Source organism: Pieris napi, chromosome 8, assembly GCF_905475465.1.
Source record: "Pieris napi chromosome 8, ilPieNapi1.2, whole genome shotgun sequence".
In the NCBI taxonomy this organism is placed as follows: domain Eukaryota; kingdom Metazoa; phylum Arthropoda; class Insecta; order Lepidoptera; family Pieridae; genus Pieris; species Pieris napi.
This window is the reverse complement of record NC_062241.1, coordinates 4,579,287-4,607,184: the sequence shown is the minus strand read 5'-3', so window position 1 is coordinate 4,607,184 and position 27,898 is coordinate 4,579,287. Positions and strand designations below refer to the sequence as shown.

Below are 27,898 nucleotides of genomic sequence, written 5' to 3'. Positions count from 1 at the left end.
ACAAAAAAACACTTCTTAATAATTTTTATTTCCTCATAAATAAACGAAATACCTCAAGGCACGACAGAGCTAGCAAATAAAATAGCATGTTGATTATTTACATAAAAATAAACACAAGACAAAATATCATAATCAAATAAAATATACAACTAACGATTTCAATGAGTAAATAAATTCAAAATTAGATCGTAGAGATCTTAAAAATATATTTGTGTCTCCTAGCGATATACTAAAGTTCATAATCACAGAATTTAAAAAAGTTAATTCACTGGAACAAAACGTAGTCGATAACCGAAAAAGAGTTTTTGCCTTGTCAAGGTTTACGGACAAATTGTATTGCACAAAAGTATGAGCAAATGAACTGACTAATTTGGCATAATACAAATATAATCGTCCTAAGTAGATGGACACCGCAAACGAAAATTTTACGAGTACATTATATATATAAAAATAATTGTACTATTAAATGATAGCACACAAAATTCAAGGGCATGTAACAGGCTTATTCCTATGGAATATTAAATGTAACACCTATATCTTATTTACACATAAGTGCATTCAACTATATTGAATATTACACTGATTAAAGATTTGCTACATTATCATAAACATCTACAAGATAATTTTATAATCTATGCGATGAACCCCAGTGTTGCCAGTCTGAAAAGCATTTTTTAAATGTCAAGCATAATATACACGACAACACCGATACAATACTCTGCTTAAGCGATTAGGACGAAAGAATAGGTAATACTTACTACAGTCTTTAATACAATATCACAAATAAAAATCTTTTGATCAAAGTATTGGGACCAGTACGAAACGAGAATAACAATTTAATTCAGAGCATTGAATCACACGCTTGTCATGCAAACTAAGGTTGCCCGATTATAATTATAGAATAATAATTTAAAGTTTTTTGAAATTAAAGATGGTAACTTTAATTTAATAAAATAAGAAAAATGTTACAATCGTTCATAATAGAACAGCACCTATAAAATCTTTATAAATTAAACAATTTTTTAAGCATTGTAAATACTCAAAGCTAGAAAGAAATTAATATTATATCGGAGAACCACGCGTGTTAAATATTACGTTTTGAAATTATTTTAAGTGAAAAACTAAAAATTAACAATGGAATGTGACATTAATATAAAATAAAATGTGAACCTTTTTATAAGGTAAAGAAATTGATTATATAATAAAATTCCTCATTTAAACAAGAAAGCCAATACTGTAAATCGGGTACAATAATGCCGAAAAACATAACAAGGTCAAAAGAAGCGCCTATAGTGAAATTTAATATTTACAAACGATAATGACTCAACTATTTCTAAACTAAAAAATCTCCTACCAGATAAAGTACTCTTTGAACCTAAGCGCATATCGTCTCTATACGTAACAGACATTTTGGACAGCACCTTTAACGTTGGCAAAGTAACGTGAATAAATAATGTATATGGCAACATTTTCACTGATATAAGCAACTGATACACAGGTAATTTTGGGATTTCATTCATAAAATATAAATGTCAGGTGCCATCGAAAATAGACAATCCTATATACAAGGACTATATAACGTTACACACATCACTTATAACATGTGACGTTTTTTTATAATCTGTGAATATGTTAAGTAAATATTAAGGATCCATATAAACATTGATAGCTGCCATCGAGATTAGACCGGCAAATTATCCCTTAATTGGTCGTGGAGAAAATTAAAAGGCGACTACAATTTTGGAAAACAAATATAAATAGGTAAAATATTATCTGCGAATATTCCACACTACAGCCGTCTTTGTTAAAATTGCTAAACGAGAAATTCTGACTTTAAATCATCATTAATTTTATTACAATTATATACTTTTAATTCATCATTGTAAGTTAGTACACATTGTCTCGTGACGATATTATATCCGATTCAGCCACGTGCCAGAAAAAAGCGCTATTGCGCTCAAAATACATTACTTTTTCAGGAGCTAACCAGGTAACATCTTTGCAAATAAAAGTAGGTTCAATCTCAATGGAATAAGACTCTAGATATAAACACTAAATTAACAGTTTAAGTGAAGTGGTTTGTTGGTTGTGGTGGTACGGGCGGGCGCATTGGATTCATTCCCGGCATCATCATTGGTGACGCGTTCATGCCCATTACCACGCCCGGTTGTTGCTGGAATTTTTAATAAAAGTATAAAGGACAAGACACAATCTCCTTATTCATAAAAACTAAAAGTCCAATTTCATCATTTTACAAAAATTACTCATCATTCAAATTAAGTTTAGGCGGTGACGAAAGTACAGACTCTCTAATTTAGATTTTATGAATAAGGGAAAATATTGACATTCAAAAGCTTGAACAATAAAAACATCTAAATTTCTTAATTCAGGGAATCTCGGTACATGAAGTTGTCTGTCTACAAAGTGTAAGGCAGGTACCGACAGCACGTTTGTATATTTAAAAGCAGTGTTTTACATTAAGAAAATTATTTTGGTAGAAATTTGCGAATATAATGTATGCAAAACAATTATCATCAGCATAGAAAAAAATGGCACACGAAAATTTCATGGATGATGTGAGAGCTAGCCATGCTCACACACGTGCAATCACACACATAAGCAAAATACAAATAGCTTGTTTCAGGTTCAAGTATCCTTGAATTAAACAACCTCATATATAACTATTTGTATATCGCTTTTAAATTATTACCTGGTTTGGTGTCTGCTCCTGTGTAATGCCGAATAAATATCATAATATATCAATCAAAACCACACTTTTTCAAATCACAAATTGACACTTATATTTGATATAGGTGGACCAAAGAAAAGGGAATTTCTACACAAAGGTATAAGCTGGGAGTAAACCTAAGGGATAAAAAGAAACTTACCATAACATAATGTGGAGGGTGGAACATATGAGGTAACGTATGAGGCATTGGCGATATGTTCATGCCGGGGCCCTGCAACGCAAAATAAAAGGGGATGCCATGCTATGGGGTGAAATAATAATAGCATTGAAACTCCAAGATACAATTTTAAAAGCTAAGTCGTCCGTTAACGCGCATCATGGACACAACTGTACGATTTGAAGCGACCCATAGTGGTTGTGTTTATAGTAGTTGATGCAAGAAATGTTATGCAACATTTTATGACTTAATTTTGGTCTTTTTAATATTTTTATTAAACTTTAATTATCAATAGGCAGTTTAATTGTTCGTAAAATATGTCGTATCTTGGTGTTTTGTATACAAATGGAGAAAAATAAAGAATAGCAAATAAAAGGGATAGTACTGAGCAAACATCGAAGGACAAGACAAGTATTTAGAATTTTAGACCATACATTTTAATGACTATTTTGCTAGTCTAGATTAATTTCATTATAGACACTTATGTTTATAAACCAGAAGTTTTAGAGAATTTTGGGCAGCGGCACATTAACAAAAGTATTAATACGATAAATAATTATCAGATCTGAAATTTTCCAGGCTTTAGTCACATTAAGAATGATCCTTATCTTACCATAGGTCTATAGTTAGCTCCAGTTGTGGCCTGCATCGGCTGCGGACTCCAGCCACCACTGCCAGGCTTTGTTGCATTCTTCGGCGAACTCCACTGCATTGGTCTAGCAATACGCATGCTTAATGTCTTTGCGATTTATAAATTTTGCTCAATTCAAAACGTTTGTCAAATTTTATAAATGCAAAAACAAGTATTTAAAACTGGTGAAAGCATTCACATAGTGTTCAACTAGCTAATAAATTCTAAAATTTGCATTTTAGTCCAATAACTATCATGACGAAACTGCCAAATATAAGGCTGAGTTTAGTTTAGTAGCTGTCGCTGTCGGATGTCGCCGTTATAATAAAATATTTCTAGGATTTTTTTTGACCAATCAGCGAGCGTTATACTTAAATCAGACCGACCTTAAACGTTACATTTCGTAACTTACAACTTTATTCGCAAATCTTTTTTTAGTAACGTTGACAGTACGAAATGATATTTATTAAAAACTGGCTCCAAAACATCTATTATCAAAGAGTACAAAACATAAAACTATTATGTGATATGTTGATGCTTTCACTAAGATGCAAGAGCCAATACACTGATTTACTGATGAGATTCACACGATTTTAATTTTATATATAATATTAATAAAAAAGCATAACAACAATTTACATATTGGAATATTTTGATGTGAATTTTCGCGTTCCTTTTATTTTGTTGTCTTTTTAAGTGCCTTAGTAAATCGGGCCAGTCAAACTTTGTAGTAAAATTTTAGTATTCCTAAGTCGTGAAGCGTATTAAATACATTATCATACATGAAAGATTTTTCGTAACATTTTTCTAAAAGTCTATATAAATGTGAGAACGTGGCGTGCCATTTCACTTTTACGTAACAATGTGGTATCAAACTCTTCTTTGAAATCAATGCATAGGCGTTTTGCGTGTGAGGAAATGATGTGATTATAAAAACTACATGATTCACTTTCACCTTACAACAACATAGTGTAAAAAATTCTCAAAAATTGAACATATAATTAAAAACCTAAGGCGATTTAAAACAAATTCTTAAACTTTCAGCACAATAATAATATATTTATAAAGAGAACAATCTTACAGCATTATTAAAATAACTTTAATTACAGTTAATCATTATGTTTTTCTTCACCTTAAATTCTGGAATATAGCTTTAATATACTCACTTCGGAGCAGTGGCAGTTTTGTTGATAGACAGGTTATTAGCAAGCTGCGCGAGCGACGAATCCAAGTCGCCAGTTAACACTTTGTTTGGTTGGGTTGGCTGCTGTTGTTGTCCTATTATAAAAAATGGTTTTAAGTAACGGATTTTTGTATTTTGTAAGCCGAAAATAATTATGGGCAATGATACTACGGGTTCCTTTTAAACCTCACCGTTTTAAACTCTCCCTCAAAGTTCTAATTTGTTAACAATTGGTAGTATTTCTTTAGTGTAAATTTCATTTACGATTTAATTTTAGTGGTAATCTACGTTAAAATTTAGCTTGAAGTAGTTTTCGGCTCACACTATTATTAAATATCTAGGCAACTTAACATAGCTTGGGAACAAAAATGGTAATACAGAAATAATTAAAACGAATAGCCATGCTCACATAATCTAGATTATCACAATTTGTGACTAAATAAACGCAAAACGCTGGAAGCCTATTAAAAAATCACATGAAATACGAAAAATGTTAAATAAAAAATGTACAAAATATTTACAACTGTGCCAGCTAAAGCTAGGTGAAACACAAGCGGAGTCGGATTTCATTCCGTATTTAAACGTTCTAAGCATCGAACCCATAGCTGCCATAGGCATCATTGGCTGACGCGCTGGCGACCCGAACATCATCTGTTGACCCATTGGTTGCCCGACAGGTTGACCCATAGGTTGCCCGACAGGTTGACCCATAGGTTGCCCGACATGTTGACCCATTGGTTGCATTGGCATCGCCATATCGCCAAACGGTTGAGCGGCCATTGGGGCAGGCTGCTGCTGTTTCGCCGGGGAACCACCCAAAGACATACGCATGACGTCTTCAAGATCGTCGAAAGCGGACTTTGGTTGGATGTTAGGGGGCGGGGGTCGGGCAGGAGAAGCAGATACCGGTTGTGGGTCTCCCATACCCATGAATGGGTTTGCGGCAGCTTGCACAAAAATATCCGATTCAAATGTACTGTTATATACTGATATCTTACTACTAAAAGTTGTCTGATTTAATGTAATACATAGTGTATTCCACAATCAACCTAATAACACTAGTACGTTTTAATTACATTTAAATTAATATAATGAACATTAAAATTATTATTCGTCACAAATTAATTAGATATTGAGGAGATATAATAATTTTAATATTAATTAACAGATTTATATTACAACCATCACCAAAGTGAAATAGAGTTACCATGTGTTATACGAAGTAATAAGCATTTGAAAAGGGCTTGGAAAAGAGTGGTGTGACTCCAACAGATATGGTTTATACAAATATTATTCGTTAGGACGTTTTCAGTACAAACTGAAGTGTTTAAATTAATAACAATCGTGTTTTTTCATAAACATATTTTTTAAAACACAATAATTAACAGAAAAAAATATGAAAGTGCTCGCTAAGATCTCGCACAGATGTTAGCATCACAGATATTACAATTGTAACAATAGAATATATCGTTTTACAATGTTTTAATAGTAGGCTAAGGAGTAAAATGTACAGCATGCCTTATTTTGGTGTTCATACAAACTTACTGTACGTGCAAAATATTTTTTTTAAAATCCGTGCTACCTATATAAAACAAAGCATCACCACTTCTCTATTGGAGTCACAAATAACACACGGCAACGTAGTGCCTCACCTGTAGTGTCAGTGTTACTGAAAACGTTAGTGAAGCTAGCCTCAGAGACGAACGTGTTCGCGCTCGTTGAGTTCGCATTTGCATTTGCGGCAGGGAAGCTTGCCGTGAAACCGTTGCTTTGTTGCCAGAGCGGTTGCTGTTGCGGTTGGGCCGCTAGAAGGTTTTAGGTAGACTCAGTGCACGCGATTTTTTTTAACCCAACGATGTTTGGTATAGAAAACCATCTTGGTGACACGTCAAGGATCACTTGACGTTTGCACTTTGTTGAGAAAAATGACGAGCGAAGAAGACTGTTATGGGGTGACCCCCGGTGCTATTTTTAAATATACAAATAAGCAAACTCCATTATCTTTAGTCTTTGTAATTAATTTTTTTTAATGTTTTTTTTAAATTTGCAAACGAACGAATTATGCGAAAATTCTAAGGCGTTTGAATACTATTTTTAATAATTTATTCTGTTTACCTACTTGTGCCAACTACTATTAAAGGCTGCATTCCAAAACGAATCTAATAGTGCAAATTATATCAAATTAATCATTATTATTATTTAAATCTTGACATATTGAATTATTCGAGTTTGCTTCATGAAATAAATTGTAAGTCTCGATTCGTTTTGGAACATCCATCTAAGTGCGAAATAATATACAGTGATATTTATTATGTACAATTAAAAGCCCTTTCACCTTTGAAAGCACTACTAATATTATGATACACATTTTAAAGGAACGTTATATACATTTAGTAAATTACTTTACTGAATGTTGAAATAATTTCAATAAATCTTCTCTCTTATGCTCAATTTGGACCTATTAAGAAATTCCTGATATTCTATCGTTCAGCTTTCAAGGTGCAGAATAGAATCAAGTTTGTATCATATGTATAATGTGCGACATAATATGTAATCCTAAAGAACATTTAGTATATAACAATTATAGTTTAAAAACAATTTACTGATTTTTTTTGGAATAAAATGTTTAAAAAACTAAACTATCGACATTAATTGTAGATTATGTCTTACTTAAATTATTCTTACCTCCACCTCCGAACATATCCGCGAAGGGATTACCAAGAGACAATAAATCGTCAGAGGCCTTGCTCGTAGTATTTGTTTCGACCGGGGTTGGTCCAAACAAATCAACAATGTTCTGGGACTGCTGTGGTTGAGATGATAAGAACGGGTTGTTGGCAGAGTTTGTTGGAGAAGCGACTTTATTCTGAAATGGTTAAAGATTGTTTTAAATGTGAACTGTAACCTGCCATTTGGCTAATGTTCCATAAAAAATGTTCAGGGACTAGACACGGAATAGATACGAATGCACAATTTGTGGAACAACTGGGCAATAACTGGACATACAATATCAATAATAAAAAATGACTGATGTCGATGAAATTTGAAATATTAAGCTCAGCGAAACAAAACCCGATGTTTTAGAAAAATATAATTATTCTATGACTAAAACGCAAAATCTACTATAGGATATAAAATTTACGTAGTTTTTGATAAACACTTTTAAAAATATAGCTGATTTAACTTACCAGTACAAATAGAAATATTATTTTAGATTTAATACTAAGACATAAAACTGTAAGGGTGGAATTCGGCAATAAGGTGGAGTATGAAAAATTGCAATACGGGACTCATAATTAGCCCAAATTTTATGCCTAAAACATTGCACAATGAATTCACTAAACCCGTGACAACATGTGATGGTATACATAGATTATCATGACTTGTGAAACAAACTTGGAATTTATATATCCAAACGATAAATATACACAAAATTATCTAGTCTTAAAACCCAAGATGATTGTACAAATATCCCAGAATTTCTAGTTAATCTTCTCCCGGTAAAGACAAAAGCATGTAGAATTTTTTTTTGGCAAAATTCCCATTTAATACAAAAGCACCAAGAACCATTCCCAAGACTCAATGAGACCCATGATTATGAGACCCAAATACCCAAACCACAAATTCCTTACAAATAGTTGAGAAATCTGTGTTACATCTTCTTCACCGGTCACCTCTTCACCTTGGAATAAGTGGACCTGCGAAAGTGTGCTAATTCTAATACTACATTCCTTAGGAACAAGAACGGAACATTTGGTGCACGTACGTGTTAACGTATCATAAGTTTTAGTGCGCAATTGTACTTTGTGGAAACTTAAGATTTAATTAGATTAAAACGTTTCCAACTTACATGTGAATACTTGATATTATAACTAGTATTTAAAGCAATGGGAAGAATAAAAAAACTATACTAATCTACTGATGCGTGGTTTTTTTGTTGGACTATTCATTTATCAAGGTAAACTTTAAGTCACTCTCCGACAGAGTGGAGTATTAAAGAGAAATAAGCTATAAAAACCCTTTTCTTTTTAATTTCCGTTGTGTGCACTGCGTAAAAAAGTCTACTAGTTCTTTAAAAGTTAACAGCATGTGTTTTATTAGGTTGAATCAGTATAACTTTTTATCGTACTTAAATTTAATATTTATCCAAAAAACACCTAATTTAATTTGGACAAAATTGGACAAATTATTTGATTACAACAAACATCTTAAGAGATATCATAATTTTAAAACGGCAGAAAAAAAGAGTCATCACAGTATGCATTTTACAAGATTTTCGTACCTAAAAACCCTAAAAGCTCACCTTATACTGGTTCATAGCGGCCTCTTCTTCGGCGAGTGCTTGTTGACGAAGTGAGTCGTCAATAAACAGTGACCCATTGGCCTGCGAGTCTATACGGCTTGAAGCAGCCGCGTTGCCAAACGATGATGATGTTGATGATAAAGCACCCATTACATTGGCTACGTTCTTTTGGGCACTGGAATATAAGGTGTAAAGATTCACTTAATGTTAATGTAATTTTACCAATTCTTGAAAGGCCGGCAACGCACTCGCGAGCCCTCTGGCATTGAGTGTCCATGGGCGGCGGTATCACTTAACATCAGGTGAGCCTCCTGCCCGTTTGCCCCCTGTTCTATTAAAAAAAAAAAACATGTGAAAAAATAAATAATAATATTTAAACGAATTGACACAAACATTATTATATATACATAACGATTACATTTAAGATATAAGATTTGATAGATTCATATAAGATAAGAATCTATCAAAGATATATTTTTGTAACTGTACTATAGAAATTTCCCTATAATATATATTCATATATTTACATGAATTATTAGGTTAGTCCCCTTCAATTTCCTTATATAATAATTACCTGGCAGTCTGTGTGGGAGTGTTAGCTGCGGAACCGCGCTTCCCCTCCAATGTGGCAAGATGTCCTTCCAAGGCGTCAAGGAGACTGCTGGGTGCACGGGTCAAGTCGGGAATGTCACCCTTGTCTATACCCACATTTTCTGCAACCTGCAATAAAATAATATTGCATAAATTAACAGCCCCATAAGCCAATATTTTGTGAAATAATTTTGTATAGTCGTTAGAGTCTGGCCAATGAAAGAAGATAACGAAAAAGCGCGGCAATTTTTTTTTTGTATGGTATCCCTAAAAGTTTGATATATTTTGTGGATTAAACTTACTTGATACTTGATTTTGTTTTATAATTTTTTACATTGATAGTAACTATATGACAATACTTAGCGATTAAAAAGAGTGGCGGAAAGTTTCTTGCCAGTTCTTCTTACCCGCTCTACGCCCTTGACTTGCGAACTGGTAGTAAATGTAAATTTACGATTAATTTAACTTGACGATTCAAAAGTGTACTTGGTTACCCACTTGAATAAAGATATTTTGAGTTTGAGTATTTCTATAATAATCAAAATCAGATTCAAAAAAATCAATAAAACAAAGTTTAGGCTATTATGTATGTAACCTGTTAACTATTCGGTATCAAGACAATAAATCATACTAACCTAAGAAATTCAATGACATTCTGTGTTGCCATCCGAAAGTTTTCAAATAATTCAATTATCTTCTTTCATAAGCCAGACTCTAACCCTTTTAAACTAAATTCTCAAGATCATATTAGAATAATCTTTTAAAAATATAGGTAACGTGGGTACTTAAAGAGGCCGGCTAATTTAGCGGTTTGTAAATTTAAAAGTTTCTAGATTCAATAGAATTTTTCACAGGAAATTAGGTAATAACCATGTTTTCAGTTATTGTATCAATAGCCCTGATGGTTTGGGTTTGATTTTCTTGGTGTTGGATTTCATGATTTCTTAAGAAATATGATGAATTGAATCCACAAATCAGACTCAAAATTGTGCCTGCTACCAATCTTTTAAGCCGAATTTACATTACGAAACTAGTGGCTTGGAATTAGTTTTATGACATAAATTTCATCAACAATTTCACGTGTAAATTTACAGTTTCATAATGCATGCATCGGTTTCGCGACACTGGATAAATTTCGTGCCATGCGCATATTTTTTGTAAAACTAATGTCACGCAACTACTTTCACGATGAAAACGCGACACGAAACTAGTGTCGCGAAAGCATTTGCACAGGGCAGACGTGTGTTTGAGTGCATCGTGCAGCTAAATGACCGCCAAAATGGCAAACCAACGTTGGTCAGTTGATAAAAATAACCTTTTTCGAATTTTATATATTAACATCTGTACCACGACGTTCTGCATCGCAAAATGAAGCTTTGATGTTGACAGAGCCATGTCGTTGGTGATACTGTTGATTTCACGACACTATTATTTTTTGTTAAAGTAGTTTCACACGTGCTGCAACTATTTTCATGAAACTCATTCCAACATGCATAACACTAGTTTCGTAATGTAAATTCGGCTTAACACACGCAATACTCGCCTTCAAGAACTCGCCGACTCTATCCATCCTGATAAGGAACTTTTTATAGAGGTCGAGAGCGTCCCGGCAGTTCTTCTTGTTCATATCGAAGTACTTCTCCAACAGATTTATGATACCATCATTGTAGCACGCGAATAATCTGAAATATAGAAGCTGACGTTATTATTGTAAGCTACGAGATATTGAAAAATATTGTTCACCTTTTATTGATACGATAGTGAAACAGGCAGAACAATAGACTATTTGATGTTTAGTTTAATCAAGGGGCTAAGCGTAGCTAACAATTTCCTTGTTATTGTGTTGTGATTTATGTATCTGAAAGTACGACTCCCGTATCTCAGAATACAGTAAGTTTTTGACATACGGCAGTAATATCGACTCTGAATCTTACCCTACTATCAAAAAGCAACGTAAGGCCCCCACACACATACACTAACTTTCTGGTAACACTTAACCTTCATAACCTTTAACCTTACAAACGTTGCTGTCCTTTGGGTCAGATTTGACCCAGTAGTCGAATTATACTGAAATATGGATAAAAAATAAAGATGGATTTATTTGGCATATATGTACTTATATTTATTTATATACAATTACCTTTTATTTTAATGAAATATAATTTTATACATCTAATACAAAAAAAATTCAATGTTGTTAAAACAAATATTTCCTTGTTTCAGTTGGTCACTTAAAATGTTGAGTGATACGAATTAATTATTTGTCGCAACTATATATAAAAGCTTTACTAAAGAGTTTACTGGTTAATAACAAATAAAACATTGCGTTCCACATTAATAGTAATAAAATTACATACCTGATGAGATCCCTGAACAGCAGCATGAAGCACATGTTAATAACACCATTAGTGAGGTCGTTGGCGGTGCAGTCGAACTCCAATAGAGCATCGAGTTGAGCCTGGAGCACTGGTAGAGTTTTGAGCAGCTCCTCAGCATTCATCATACGAAGGGATCCTTCTTCTTTCCTGAAATATAACGGTGGATTTGCCAATGTCATATGCCTTATAGTACAAATTATAATATACTTTCCCAAGTCACTGGTTAAATCACAGTATGGGTTTATTCCACATACTAAGCTTAGAAGTTCTGGATTCTATATCCAAAAAAGATAGTACTAGATTAAGGGTCTGTTTCACAATGTATGCATAAAGTACCAAATAGCTATGCAACGGATAAATTATTGGGAAGATAAATTGTGCTTTTTGACAATCATCGGACTCATAACTTATGATGGACTTTATGTGACGTATAGCGCTATCTGACAGTCGTGAAACGCAACAATAGTGTTTATCCTACCAATAAGTAATAAATAGCTAATTCGGAACTTATCCGTACATTGTGAAACAGACCCTAAGGATTTTAATTTATTACAGATAAGTTGCTTAACGACTGACACACAGTAACATTGATGTATTGAATATGTGACCTAAAGCAATTTTCTTGAAAGAGTTTTTAGTTTTAATATAGAATACTTTCAGGGAATTCTACTGTAAGCTCTTCGTAATCTTTATAAGGGAAGATTTGTGAGTCCACTCAAAGGGATCTATTTTGGTACAAAACTGACTTACCCCCTTTTAACCTTGCAGAAGTCGAACGCGACAGTCCTGTACGACAACGCCTTGTCGTTGAGGTACCTCGCGTACCGACGTATAAACGGTGACATATCATAGCCTGAATATATAAACAAATTAAATTATAGTTCGACTAACAATACCTTTCGACGTATACATTTTGCCATTACAATTTTATAATAAGTTTTAACAACCTTCTACTCTAAGGAAACAATAAATTTGCTATATTCAGTCTAAGTGTTTTTGTGACACCTCTAACTAATAATGTAGTAACTAATGAAGAGGTTTTGTTTACACATACAAAATACTTTAAAGGGCTGTTTAAAAGCGGTTGTTTACTTAGTAAATGAGCCGCTAAATCGTATGACTTAAACCTAATTCTAATCTACTTACATTTTACAAAGCAACTTCTAATCTTTTAAGCAAAATGTGCAAGGTGCATCGCGTGCATTACATAGAAGCGTAACTACTTATTAGAGTATACGTAATCAAACAAAAATATACATGTTATCTGAATTATGAAAAGTCAATTTCTTATACGAATGTTTCTTTAATTGTTAACATACTACTAATATATTAAAACAAACAAATGAAATTCAAAAACTGTATCTGACCCAATTCATCGATATCATTTTTCCTTGTCAGAGAATATCCAAGAAAAGAAACAGCTAACACATAGAATCCTACAAAAACGATTAATTTGACGTTAACTAGCTTCGGTTATTATCTGTCAATTGTATTTAGTTTTAAAAGTATTAAACAACATATAACATAAATACATCATTAGGTGATTCACGTCACGTCACGTCATTACCTGTCAAATAAACAGCCACGTAAATATCGATCATTAATACTTTTATAGTCTGCCTATCTATTAAATTCTATGTAGCCCAAACGGATGATTATGTAATCGAAACCACCCGTTAACAAGTCAATACATTGGCTACACATGGCTGAACATAACAAAGATAAAAAAATACGTGAAATCTGATGCTTCAGGAGAAACAAATTTATTTCCACACGTTACACATATAATGATGTACATCGTCTGTGTCAGTCTCGCAGATTTTATTAAAAAAAAAACACGAAAATAATATCTAGTTATGAACATTATGCTATACAGTCATAACACGAACCATTGTAAAGTTACTGTTTGGGTCAAGGTTGCGGAGATTCGCACGGAACGTCATACAACTAAAACAATGAATGAAAACAATGTTTTTTTTATAATAATGGCAGCCGTTCACATGCATATGAAAACAAAATACTGAAAACTCTAAGCTAAAAGACCAGAATTTAGCGGACAAAAACATCAAAGCTTCGAAAGACACAATATATTCTGACTTTAAATTAAATATATACAAAAAAGCAACACAAATCTTGCGAGTGCTGTGTGGTAAAAACAGAAAAACAAGTGCACAACACATCTAAAAGTAAACCAGTTCCGTAAACAGAGCCTCAAAACCCAAAAGCGTGTCCCCGCTGGCGCCTAAGCTCTATGCAGAATACCAATCGTAAGAGCTACGAAGCGTAGAATTGTTTAGAGTCAGTTGTGGGGAATTCTTAGAACAGTGTACAACTCGTAGCTACTTACTATTATGCATAGAACCGAGACAAGAACACAACAGAAGCAGCTAATTCTCAATTACTCACCAATCCTTGCACCGGCGGCGCCTTCCCAAAAGCAAAGGAAAAATCAAGTTAGATACAGTAAAGACTTAAATAGATTCGTAATAAACTTGCTTGTTACAAACATGTGGTTCTTTAGACATTTTTATTAATTACGAAGCAGATAAAAGCGTCAATAAAATAATCAATTCTATTTGTAAAATAGAATTGATGTATGAAAATATGTATGTACATGACGTACTTTAAATTCTAAAGCCATCTCTCTTAAAATATAGTGAAACAAATACGCTTGTCCGAGCTTTAGGATTACCGGTATGTTAACATCGCATTGTTTAAAAGGATATTACGAATCTACCAATCTTTATATCCTAAGACGTGCTACGGAAACCAGTCAATTATCAGCCTTATCATAATGAAAAATGCTGATTTAATGGAAGAGATTATATACAGGAATATAATACTATTAATAAAATCTTTATATCTTGATATGCGTTCGTGTCACTTATGTCATATCCTGCATACTTTAAACAACACCAAAATACCATAAGAACAGAGAGCATAGAACTCAGTCGCGTCATGGACGCTATAATAATCCGAAGGCTTAACAAAAACTAATTAATTCAAAAAGATTTTATATTATTAACTTAGCAACGATTTTCAATTACATAAATTATGCTTAAACTACGAAGAATTAATGTAATATTATATAAATTTCGATTTCGATCAATATACCTACGAAAATTCTCATAACGTTTCTGCAGATTCAAACTGAATAAATTATAAATATGTATTATATGCATATGAAATCCTATACTGGAAATGAAATAGTTCATTCCGACAAATAAACATTCAATCGCAAATATAATTTCCATATACCACTGGTTTCCATACACGATAAGCGACATACAATGTTAATAAATCCGTTGGATCAATGAATCATTATCGAGTCGTTAAACATTAAATGGCAAATAAAATGTCTATATCAAGGTAATGTGAGAGCGTAGCACGGATAATTGTATAAAATTAATAAACACACTCGTAAAGATTAATACCAGTTTCTTTTGTAAACAGTTCATTATTATCCCTTGCAACAGAGATAGACGACTTCATATCGTCCGCCGCGAAAACCAACTAGTCAAGATACTTTGTCAGTTCTCTCTACGGATATTAGGGTTAAAATAAAATATGAGACAAAGCAATAGCACGTTTCATTTGTGAGCAGCAAAAACAAACGAAACATGCAATAAGGATCAAATCACGAAGAACTTCACGTTCATCTTTCGTTCTCTAATTTGCGCATTCAGTAGAAATTCAAGACACAAAACTAATGAAAATGGTATCTGTATAACCTACTTTCCATCCTACTACCAGTTCTTGAATCTTTGCGAATATAAACTTTGAGATAAACAATATGACAATTTAACAAAGTTAAATTAGGAGTCAAGGAACAGGTCGTCGGTAAAGGAGAGGAGAATCTTTCGCTTTGTTAAAATCAACATGTTTTGTCACGTAGAGAACAAGTGGCTAATCAGCTGCACATTATCAATATATGCAAATCAACGGCATGTCCTCTAAATGACGTTGAGTGCATTGAAGTATCTCAAATCATATAAATCTTATAACTTTATCTGAATTATGAGCAAAAAATATGAAACGCGTTACAAATTGCACTCGTATAAAGGAATCAAATTTATTTTCAATTTAAAATACGGACAAATTTATGTATCAACGGTACTATTAATATTATAGTCGTACTGTAACTGTAATGATAGTGACATGAAAATTAATCATTACCAAGCAATTCATTTATTTGCAATTAAATTGTAAAAAAAGAATCTCAAATCTCAGCTTCTCAGTATAGCGTGACCCTTGACCTACGCCACGGCAATGAATTTAAATGGATACGTATCACGTGTGCCTCTAAAAGGTTCTGTGAAGATATTAGTTCTCTACTTCGTGAGAAATAAGCAATATAAACACTAACACCTATTCAAAATATATCAATGGAACCGTCATGCTACTTTATCTTTCAATAATTTGGTGTTCCATGGTCTTTGCATCCAATATTCACCGTTAATTCCCATTAAAATATAATGGCAAAAAATTGCGCGAATAACCAAGGCCATGTATTAAATATATACTACAACGAGTTGTTGAATTTGCTTTAATTTCGCCTGTTTTTAATTAAAATTGAAAATATTATAAGGTCTTCTTACAGTTCGCCCAAGTCTCTAACTGAAAGTAGTGTTATTAGACACATTCTTGTGTTATATATCCTTTATTAGTCAATTATGTTAGATTTAAGTTACTTGTTTTAAGTTAGGCAATATACCATATTGCCAATGATGAGATGAAGAGACTATTAAAAAAATCCAGGAATTACATCTTTCAAATGAAGTGGAAAGAAAAGTCTATGAAAAAATCTCTTGAATGGACAATTCCCTAAGGTACACGAACGAATTAATAAGTTATTCTTTGAATAATTCAATTAAACGGCAAAAAGCTTGTCAAGTACAGTTACATATAAGTTAGATAACGTGTTATCACTTATCTGTATTTTCATAGAGGCGTAGTCCGGAAACGCCCACAACACATTTTTACGTCTTTCATTTATCTTGTAACTAGGGGGTGCTATTCAGAAACGCGCCTCAGCGCGTAACCCCGTATGTCAAAATCCAATACATTTTTGACTTAGTCTCGTGCCTGAATCTAACAGTAACGCTGGTGATAGGATTCCCTATATTGTAAAAGGGTCGCGTATAGCATTAAGTTGTATGGCTTAACACCGCATCGCTATTTGTTTCAATGTCAGTGACAATGCTGCATTCGGGTCAAAATGTTGCATCTCAAGTATTTCGCGACTTGTATTTGGTAACACTACCTATTCTGACTAGACTAGACTGATAAAATTCGGTTATTTGGCCTCGGACTAAAGATCGGATATATAGGTTTCAGAATATGCAGTTTTGGAAGTACCCGACCCGACCCGAGTAATAGTAATCTTTCTTTTCTTACTTTTCGCTGTTTTTATTTATTAAAAAAATAAATAATTTTTTTAGTTAAATTAAATTAGTTATTATTAACAATGATAAAAAATGTCGTATAAGTATACAACATATACTTCGTATGCGTTACTTACATGTAATAATTAAAATTATTAAAAACAACTATTTAACTTTACGAACATATCAATAACTCGTTATCAAGTATCAAAACCACTTAGTTTATTATCAAACAGCCTTGTAATGAATAACGGTTACAAGGTTTGAAGGCTCACAAAGGATCAATACTATTTCACCCGTGCGTAAGGTCACCGTGTGTCGATGAACTTCAATCTCGTAACCCTTGCTCCTGACTAGGTAATCATAAGTGCACTGGCTCGCTACATTGTGTTGCATAAATACTGATGATATGTGACGTGATATTTGGTACTCTTTTAAGATCATTTCTAAAACTTTGTAATTTGATTGATTGTAAATTAAAATTGTATTTGCTTTCAGCCTAATTAAAATAGTTTTAAATAATTGTTTTAAAGAGGTCCAAATATAAATTAAATAACTAATTTTGTTTTATAAATATTTACATTACAAGACAGTACATAAATAACTATCACTAAGAAGTGTGAACCGTGAATTACAAAGGTCCTTTAAATCAACCTAATTTGTCAATTAAACTGGTTCGTAGGGCAATTCGTCTGGAAAATTCCATTTTCCTCTTAGACATACTTATGCTATCGATTGCGGACCACATGCGCCGCGGCCGTCCCAAAATAAACCTACACCACAGACAGACTGTTAAGAAATTCTCAAGGCTCTTCTGACACCCAAACTTGAAGCGAAAGTTCCGAAAGGTAGATTTGCAAACCTCTGATTTGATTATTACTATAGTACGAGGACTTTCGTGGTATTCAAGGATAAACTTCGACAATTGACTTGTTGGCCTAATTCACGTGAGTTTTTTTAAATTATAAGCGACTTTAAAACCCGAAATAGGTTTACAATTGAACGTGTTTTTATTCAGATCATCAGTGTAATATGTATAAATAATTACTTGATAAAGTTTTTCTCGTATTATTTGTTGTAGTATAAAATGGCAATAAAGGTATATTTCCAAAATAAATTGTTAGAGACATTAGTTTGTAACTTAAACTAAAACATTTATAGATTACGAGGAAGGAAATATTCAATCATAACTTATTTGCGCTTACTACATAGAACATTCAACCACTAAAAAGGCAATATGACAAACTATTTATAATAATAATTTGTCGCAAACCTTTCTAAGGTAGTTATTATTTCAGGAATCAATGTATAGTTTACCTATGTGTAGGTCAAAGACATAGTTGAAATTTTTAGTTTAATACTTATTGTAGAAACCGAGGAAGAATGATTTAACAACACAAACTGATACCTACTAATTAAACACACAATATCTATTTTATTTTATATACAAAATATTGTTATAGTAGTTTAGAAGTTGACGCAAAACTAATATAAGTCACCCTTATCTTTCATAGGCAATTCAGGCAACGCTTCCTTGGAAGACATAGCGAAAAAGCCTGCAATCGGGGTCGCGTGGTTGAATAAGGCAATGACACCGATCCAGCGTTGGGTAATGCCAAAACTTGGCAACCATTATGTTACGTCATCAAGCGTAAATCGTGTTTGCGACAAAATAGATACATTGATAATTTAGCTTATGCTAATATTATCATCTATGCTATTTTTGGCATCATGTTTTATGAAATCTGTCTATGGTTTGGTGTGGCCTGAGAATTGTTTTTATAAAGATTATTTTTTGCGTAGTTGGCTGTATTCAGACTATTTATTGACGTATGTGCGAAGAAGCCTGTTTAGTTTAATTATAAATTTAACATTTTTTTAATATTCATCATTTATAATTTGTCTGTGATCTTAATATATACGAAACTTTGTACGAAATAATTTATTGGTGAATTTGAGTTGTAAGGCCCTTATATATACCCTTGATTAAGTCCTTAATTTGTTTATTTTTGTATAAATTGTTCCTACCATAGACATTTTATTTGCAATGTAGCTTATAAAGAAAAAGATATTACATACCTTGAACGCCGCTTTTATCTAGAAAATTACTCAGTTGAAACGACGAATTACTCGACGCCAAATACTGTGTGAACCTCTGAAAGAGAAAAAAAAAATAAGATTTAAATTTCTACTCTATTTTTACGGGCACAGATAACCTCGTGGTCTGTAGAGTATAGATCAAGCTAGGCAGGCTGAACGCGTGTCTCAACAGACTAACTTTTTAAAATGCTTTCAGAAGTGCGAATTTTGGGCTGGCTAAGAATTTTGATAGAAAATTTATTATTTAATTTCAGAGATATACTTGAGTACTAGAATTAGATATTAATAATATTTTATCATAAATATGTAAGTATACAAAATTACTATAAGGAAGAAACTAACACACAAAAAGCTTTAAGTTTAAGGATAACAACTTTTTAAGACATCTAAAAGCTGATGAAGATAGTTTATGTAATGATTAATCGAGGTCATAATGATCGAAAGTTCATATGAAAACGTTAGCTAACAAAATCGTAAAAGCTTTTTGACCAGTATTTAGCTTATGATAATAAGTATTGCAAATCAATTTGAAAGTACTATCAAAAGTGAAAAATGTTTAAAACGTGTCAGGAATGTTTCAAAAGATTGTTTTTCGCTTACGCAAGTACTATACAACTTATAAAAACTTCAATAAAAAGGGATATAAGTGTAGTTGATTACAGTATTTACATGATTCGATGTTTAATTTGATGAACTTTTACTTAAGTTTTTAAAATTTTCAGGGTTATAACAATTTCATATATATTAGAAAAAAAACACTATTCAGGTAACTCAATGTATACTTATGAACGTCAGTAAAAACATAATGCTTCTAAATTTACAATTACTGCCAGTTCTCAAGGGCGTAGAGCGGACGAGAAGAACTGGCAATAAACTCGCCAATTTTTTTTTCAATTTAAAACCATAGGTGATATAAGTTTACTTAATTTAAATTATATACTAAGCTCTCTATACAAAAGGCCCGTGCAACTTATTGTTGGGGTTGTAGTGAATTAAAATTTGATCAAATTAAAGGCGCGGCTCAAAATATCTTTATGATATTGAGTGGAGTACAGTTACAGGTGTTTAGGATAAGATAATATTGATCGCAGGTGCGAATAACAGGTCGTTTTGCCTTTATGTTGATTGGGCATAAAAGTCATACACGATAAACTTTTTCAGAATTTCTTTTTATGAATTTTTGATTCATTCAAAATACCGGGTCGCCTGAAAGCGATAACACGATATTTACAATGAGCGGGTAAAAATGTAATCATAATATGACTATCTCTTATTGGTTAAATAGCAAACTTTGGATGAGACTAAAGCGGGCCATAGACGGACCGCATGTTGCAGTCAAGACCGACTGCAACATGCGGTCGCCGCACGGCGATCTACAGTTTCCATAGACCGCTCGAGCAGTTCCTGAGGAAACCGCATGTTGCAGTCGGTCTTGACTGCAACATGCGGTCCGTCTATGGCCCGCTTTAGTACTATGACTCCCGTAGGTCAAAATCCAATATGACCGAGTTGAGCCAGACGTGGCGCTAAGCCTCTTCTCAATCTCATCCCTTTATGTATTATTCTTCGACTTATATCATTTCATATAAGTCAAGCAAGTTCCAGAACAAATTTGAAAAAAAAATCAATTAACATTCTCAAAATATTACAAGGAGACAATTAGGTACGAACCGTTTTTAAATTATATTTATCGACATACATAGAATACATTGATATAAATAAAAAATGCAATGACAGAGCTTAATTTAATATGGCTTTTTTGAGATATTGTGGTGCCGAACAAGTTATTACTAAGTTGAGTATAGTGAATATTGTATCCTACTAGTGTTATTAGATTTTTTTCAAGGACATTTATGATATTTAAGAAAATCCGACGCGTGTTAATCAAATCCAATACAGAATTAGCGTCCTTGACTAATTATCACTACACTAATTGTTTCTGCTATGAACATTGAAATAGTTTGAAAATTACTCAGAATATTGTTGTGATTTAGTTTTGTACAAAAGTTCCTAAGGAATTATTAGCCCTTGGACTAGCGGGTTTTCTTGTATTCGAAATCAAAACTCGAAAACAGGATTTCTAGTTATATGCAGTTCGCATATTAGTAACGTACAGCCAATATGTTATGAAAAGTCGCAACGCATTTTATTACAGAGATCTAATAATATAATCTCAAGTTATAGTGTATTAAAAATATCTACCATCACAACCTAAGTCATAGATTAGAAAAGATATAAACAACATTTTGTAAAAAAAAATCCCTATAATAGCAAAGGCATCTTCTAGATATAATGCCACAGACTAACGGAGAGTTAAATTTCTATAAGTGGATAGTATAAAAACTCCTTAGATATATCTATACTAAAATTCAATAGTTTTGATATTAGCCATGTATTCTTTCCACAAGCATCATAATTTCTCTATCAACACTGAAGTAGGCCGTCTGGTTTATCATTTCTATGTGACATATTTTATTCAATACCGCTATTAAGGCTTCAATCAAAACGACTCATTCATCTCCCGCCTCCACATTTCGTGTTTATTGGGCCGTTTTAATTTTCTTCCAGACAGCAGGATTCATTACTTGAATTGGCAAGACTTATGTTTTTCAATAGAAATTCTACAAAGTTTGTGTTAAAAACATCTCTATTATTTAAAAACGTATTGCTATTTAAATGTTTCGTCCATATCACTCTCTCGTACTAACAAGAATTAGGAAAAACATCTGAAAAAAGGGATTCATTTTTTTTAATAAAACTTTTTTAACGCATAATATTATTTACGTAACTCAAATTTTCGAGTGCAGAAGTAATCGTGGTCAGCGAGAGACAGAATTTGTTTTATTTAAAAAATTGCGCCTCTAATCCTACAAATATTATAAGCGCAAGAGTTTGTATGTATGGATGGATGTTTGTTATTCTTTCACGTAAAATCGAGTGAATGGATTTTAATAAAACTTTACAATAATATAGCTTATACATCAGAATAACACAAAGTCTACAGTTTATAAAGATATTGTGTGAATAGTAAAAAATAAATAACAAGTAGGAAAAAATCTACCATCTGCGACTGGAGTGCGCTGCCAAAAACCGCTAGAGTTACACATATGTAATGCATGATGGAAATGTTTATCTTAAATAGTCAAGATCTTTTTAGTTGTTTTTTTCCATGTCACACTAATATAAGCTTATCGAAATACTAATCCTGCGCAGACGAAGTCGCGGGCACCAGCGAGTACTTTTATATTTAAAGTCATACGCTCACATACTTTATTAGGCTATACATACAATGTTAAAAAAATACACTTTAAGTGACATAACGCAGTAGTGCTTGAGCTGGACACAAATATGATGTTCATTCAAGAACCACCTTTGTACCTTCCAGTCTTCGAAACAAATCAATTTCTCGGAAAGCCAGAACCAATCAACAATCCATCCAGAACTTCCAAAATTTATTATCCATCAAGCCACCCAGGGCAGGCCTAAGAGGCCAGGTGTTTTATACCAAAAACTGCTTTATTCCACAGACTACGCAAATACTGGGTGTGGAATGTCTCATTAGCAATTTTCGGTACGGAACAAGAGTTGAACCGTAAATGAAATAGAGTTTACCAGACTTTGTAGGTGTTAATTATTCATACTAATGTTTTAATAAGCAATTAAAGACAATAAATTAATTTTGAGCTTTTTAATTCCCACAGGAAACCAAACGGAATATAAGGTAAATAACGTTATCATCATAAAAATATCAACAGATATTGCTCATGTATTACATAGTTGTTTTTAGCTAATTTCTCCTTTACTGTCTTATCTTTTCGTGTAATACGATATAACAAAAAAATATTATTTATGAGTTATCAGCGTCACAACAATGATTTTCTTATGAATAGGTACATTTTAAATTTAAAATTAAGCTACTATCTAACGCTAGACAAAAATATGTTAGGCGGTTATATCAAAATTACGACTATATTTCAACTTACTTTTAACATTTATCGATTTAGGCTTTAATGATTTTTATTTTAATATTAATAACACGGATAAATTAATTTGTATACCATTATGTATATTGTTTATGATTTTAGAAATTCAAACAACATAGTATATAGTAAGTAAAATTCAGTAAATAAAAAACCTTATCATATATTCAAGAGCTACGCGCTATGGCAATTAATTTTATATTCAATCGAGCACATTCCTACATAACTACACGTTATTGTACTGAGTTCCAACATTTAATATGAAACGTTTTTCGCGTCACAATAGAATCCATCCATTGCCACAAATGTCATACTTTATCAAACAAATTAAGACAAGCCAAATCGAACTGAAATATATATATTTTTAAATAGAAATATATACATATTTGTTACCATGGAAATCTTTTATACTTAGGGTGAGATCTATAGTGCGCACTTGGACTTTGCTCAGACTTTACTTACGAAAAACACTAAGGTTAAACTATGATTTAGTATATTTATAGACATTTTAACGGTGAGATTAAGCTAAGCTCAAGCTAAGACAGAAATTGATGTTTCATTTCATGCAATACCTTCTTTATTATCCTTTAAAAAAGTAAAGAATGGTTGTAGTTGAGTCTGAGCAAAGTCTAAGTGCGCACTATAGATCTCACCCTTAGATAAGATACAATCAGCCCTAAATATTTCCAATGTTTTCCTGTCCGCTACATATTTATTATAACCATAGATATTTACATGACGGGTACATTCCTACAAGTAATGATAGTATGCATGAACAACAAGAGAACCACTTGTGTCAATAAAGAATCGCTATTTTTGTAGAGTCCAATATCCAATCGTAATTTACGAATTATACAAAGTATGAAGAAGCTGATTTTTTTTGTTTGTATGATATAAAACTAGGAACTGAAATTGCTAAGGTTTCTTTGAGATTTATTCAATCATAAGACGCATATTACTTTTTTTGTGTCAAAATTAAACCTCGAGTCGAATGACATAATTAAAGTCCTGTTCCATAGAATAAACACGATTGAGCAAGTAATAGTAGTATAGTTAAAGAAATGTTATAAGATAAAAAAAATATGGAAAAGGAAATCTAACCTTAAAAACAATCAAAATATTAATTTTGGAAACAGATTAGTATATGATAATATAAAATTAAATATTGTATTACAGACCTTCGTAATCTGTCAATATGGTATTACTGAAGGTAAAAGAACTCACTTCATTCCCATATGCTAGAAGATGATGCACTGTGATAAGGGCCTTATAAACCACTACCCAATTAGTGTTCTGTGTCCGCTCAACTAGGAGGTTGGCAAGCTGTGGTATTGACACATTTGGCTCATTTGTGCAGTGGACTAGATCTGGAAAAAAATATCATTATTACATACTTACTTATTGTCTCCTCAATCATTTGACATGAACATGGCTGAACGTTTGTTAGAGGACGCAATTTTATTTATGGGACATGTAGGGGGATGAATACAAGCTCAACCCGATGTTTGTAGGTTTGGCGAAGGGGTGAAAAAAACACAGACATAATTGTAGGCAAAGCGATTTGCTACAAAATATGTATTCACAAATTTTTTGTATGATGGAAAGTTTAGGAGATATAGTCAAAACCGTCTTTCACCCCTTTTTCCAAGATGGCGGCCGGGGGACAAGGGCGCCACGTTAAGTGTTAAGCTTGTATTGACATTTGAGACCCCCTACACGTCTCATAAATAAAATTGCGTCCTCTAACATATGTTCAGTTTGGCCCTCAAATTGTAACATTTCAATGGACTAATTAATGTGAAGCCAATCTTAATTTTAAAGACAATATGCATGTGTTGAATATTGGGTTGATTAAAAAAAAAAAAGTTTAAGCAGTGAAATTAATTGAATCTTATTGGAGGTCAGACTCAAAGGTCATAGAGGTAACTAAATTATTAATAGCCCAATGCTCTTGGCCAATATAATATAATTTCAATTAATATTCTTAAAACAAGAGAAGTTGAGGCTTGCATCTCCATCTATGTAGCATTAGTCTAGAAATAATTAATCAAACAGCGTAACAAATTATTTTATACATAAATACAGTAGAATCTCTTTATGTTGAAAGCCGCCATTACTCGAAAACTCAACCCTCTATTAGTCAAAATAGTTAGTGAGTCCCTGCTCGCTTTTCTGGTACATTCCTCTCTATAACTCGGAAAATTAAAGTAAAAAAGAAAATAAAGACCTCTGTATCTTATAGCAATGTTTTATTTTACAACATTTACATATATTCTAAGTCAAAATCATGTGGTTCTACTGTATAATGTTTTTATGTTAAAAATTCTCATAGAATTTTCAGTTTAGGAAACTTTAAGTAATTCAAATGTATAAGAGTATTAAAAGAGCTATATGAAGAAACTTATTTGGTACAGCCTTATCACCCTTTAAAGATAACAGAGGAAACCATTTAAAAAGTATCTAGTGATAATTATTTTTTATATATTTCTGAATTACAAAAATATCTGCAAGATAAGAGAGGAAGTGACAATGTCTGCCCATTTATCATGTTGCACTACAATCACTCCCAAACAGATACATAAACACATGGCTAATAACAATGTATTTTAAATTATATTTGGTAACATGTAATGCTAATAATATCTGTTAGGTAGGTAATTGTACATGTGAAAAGTACAAAAAAATTGGATTCATTCACAAACAATAAGATATTCTTTTTCATGTGTACTCTAGTTATTAAGATATTGCTTTATCATTATTAGACTGTTAAGGTAAGATTTCAAGTATAGGGCACATTAATGCATATATATCATAGGTAAATTTAACGGAATCAGGTAATTAGCACTCTGCTACTAACAACTTGCACTAGAGATCATTCATGTGCCTAATCAATTACTTAAAAGGAGGGAGATTAAATAAGTATAAATTGTTTTGATATTTGGTTGTTTACACTATTTGTTCTTGTAGTGTTAGGGTAAAACTTATACATTTATACACACAGTTGAAGCAGTTTTCAATTAAATAGCTTATCTTTGTGATAAGATGGTAAATCATTTTTAATGAACATCAGCATAAAAAATCTCTCTTTAATTATATAAATGCATCGTTCTGGACTCAGAACTGCAAAGATAAAAAATTTGTCTGATAACATAATTAATAAAACATTGTTTGTTAAATTATTAGAAAAATCACAAAGGAAAATACAAAAATGTCATGGCTTCTAATAAATATATTAAAGGACATCTACCTTTCTTTGTATTAAATTTATATAACTATTTATTATGATATTATCATGATGTACAGTTTTGTACTATTTTGTTATATCATCACTTAATGATTATGTAGCACTAATTGAATGTTTAAAAATTATGTAGTATTTGTTAGATAATGATTTTATTGTAACTGCTTATCAGATTTGGCTTGGCTCAAAGACTCAGCATTATTTCTAGATATATTGGACCACTCTAATAATGTGATAATTTAATGATATAAAGACACATTCCATATTATGTTTAAAGGATGGAAGGTATGTTGGTACCTACAATAAGAACCCTTAAAATTTGGTCGATACTTCGTGGTCCGGTACACAGTTACAGTAACATGGCTGGTAAGCAAAAGCAACATATAATACTTACAATCTAAATGTTTCTTTTTCGGTGCAATCATTTCTTCAGTTGTGGCTTTACATACAGATTTTGCTAAACCCTGGCCCGCAATACTGTGGCGTGCGGCTAAAAGCCTATCGTTTATTGTCTGTCCCGCCATCATCACGCTAAGTCCTGACATAAACTAGTTATAGAAACTCAAAATCACTGATGATTACTTTTTCATGAAAATTTCTAAAATTATTACAGGACGATGACGAAAAAAATATGTCACCGCCCCCCCAACTGGCACTATACTAAATCCAAAATGGCTGACTAAGACAACCATAGACTTTAGACGGTAGAATGATAAAATAATTTTCTGACTTTTACTAAATATTGCCATATTACAATATGTCATACGTAACATGACAATAATATATTATGACAAAAATGTTTTCTGTATGCGTTTGAAGAATATTTTTTTACTTATTTATATTGAAGTAGGTATTATAATAGAGGTGAGTCGAAAATATTAGATCAGATAAAAGTACTAGGTATTTTTCGAGATTAGGCCGCACCTAATCCAATGGACGCAGTACCTAATCCACCTAATCCAAGAGGTAGCGTAGCGACTAGCGAGTAGTGTAGTCCCGGGCCGCGCCCGCGCGTCAGCGGTCGGGCGGGGTGCGGGGCGCGGGACGTGAGACTGGTAAAATCCGGTTTGTTTCGCTGGCTGTTCGGGCCTCGCGGGCCGGCGGCGAGCGCACAAAACAATAGCTTTCCTTTTCTAACACATAGAAACGTTACCTGTTTTTGTCTTTGTTTGTTGTTCGGTTAAGAAAAACAATAAATTTG

At 32.5% G+C, this 27,898-nt stretch overlaps 1 protein-coding gene across 10 annotated transcripts; it reads right to left on the bottom strand.

The window, feature by feature from the left end:
• Positions 1 to 9: 9 nt before the first annotated feature.
• LOC125051469 (phosphatidylinositol-binding clathrin assembly protein LAP) lies at positions 10 to 27,379 on the bottom strand. 10 transcript variants are annotated; one of them, XM_047651758.1, is made up of 17 exons: positions 27,092 to 27,379; positions 24,681 to 24,823; positions 19,456 to 19,531; positions 14,399 to 14,419; positions 12,743 to 12,845; positions 11,972 to 12,139; positions 11,158 to 11,296; positions 9,598 to 9,743; positions 9,024 to 9,198; positions 8,353 to 8,418; positions 7,406 to 7,586; positions 6,373 to 6,525; positions 5,320 to 5,667; positions 4,704 to 4,815; positions 3,520 to 3,622; positions 2,711 to 2,728; positions 10 to 2,173 (listed from the first exon to the last, which is right to left on the bottom strand). In XM_047651758.1, the coding sequence occupies exons 1-17, from the start codon at positions 27,240 to 27,242 to the stop codon at positions 2,066 to 2,068; spliced, it is 2,211 nt and encodes a 736-aa protein (XP_047507714.1). In that variant the 5' UTR covers positions 27,243 to 27,379; the 3' UTR covers positions 10 to 2,065. The 10 variants fall into 10 exon arrangements, with proteins under 10 accessions (XP_047507714.1, XP_047507711.1, XP_047507716.1 ...); XM_047651755.1 differs by lacking the exon at positions 2,711 to 2,728 and adding an exon at positions 2,889 to 2,960 and having other exon boundaries at positions 27,092 to 27,378; XM_047651760.1 differs by lacking the exon at positions 2,711 to 2,728.
• Between the last annotated feature and the right edge of the window lie 519 nt (positions 27,380 to 27,898).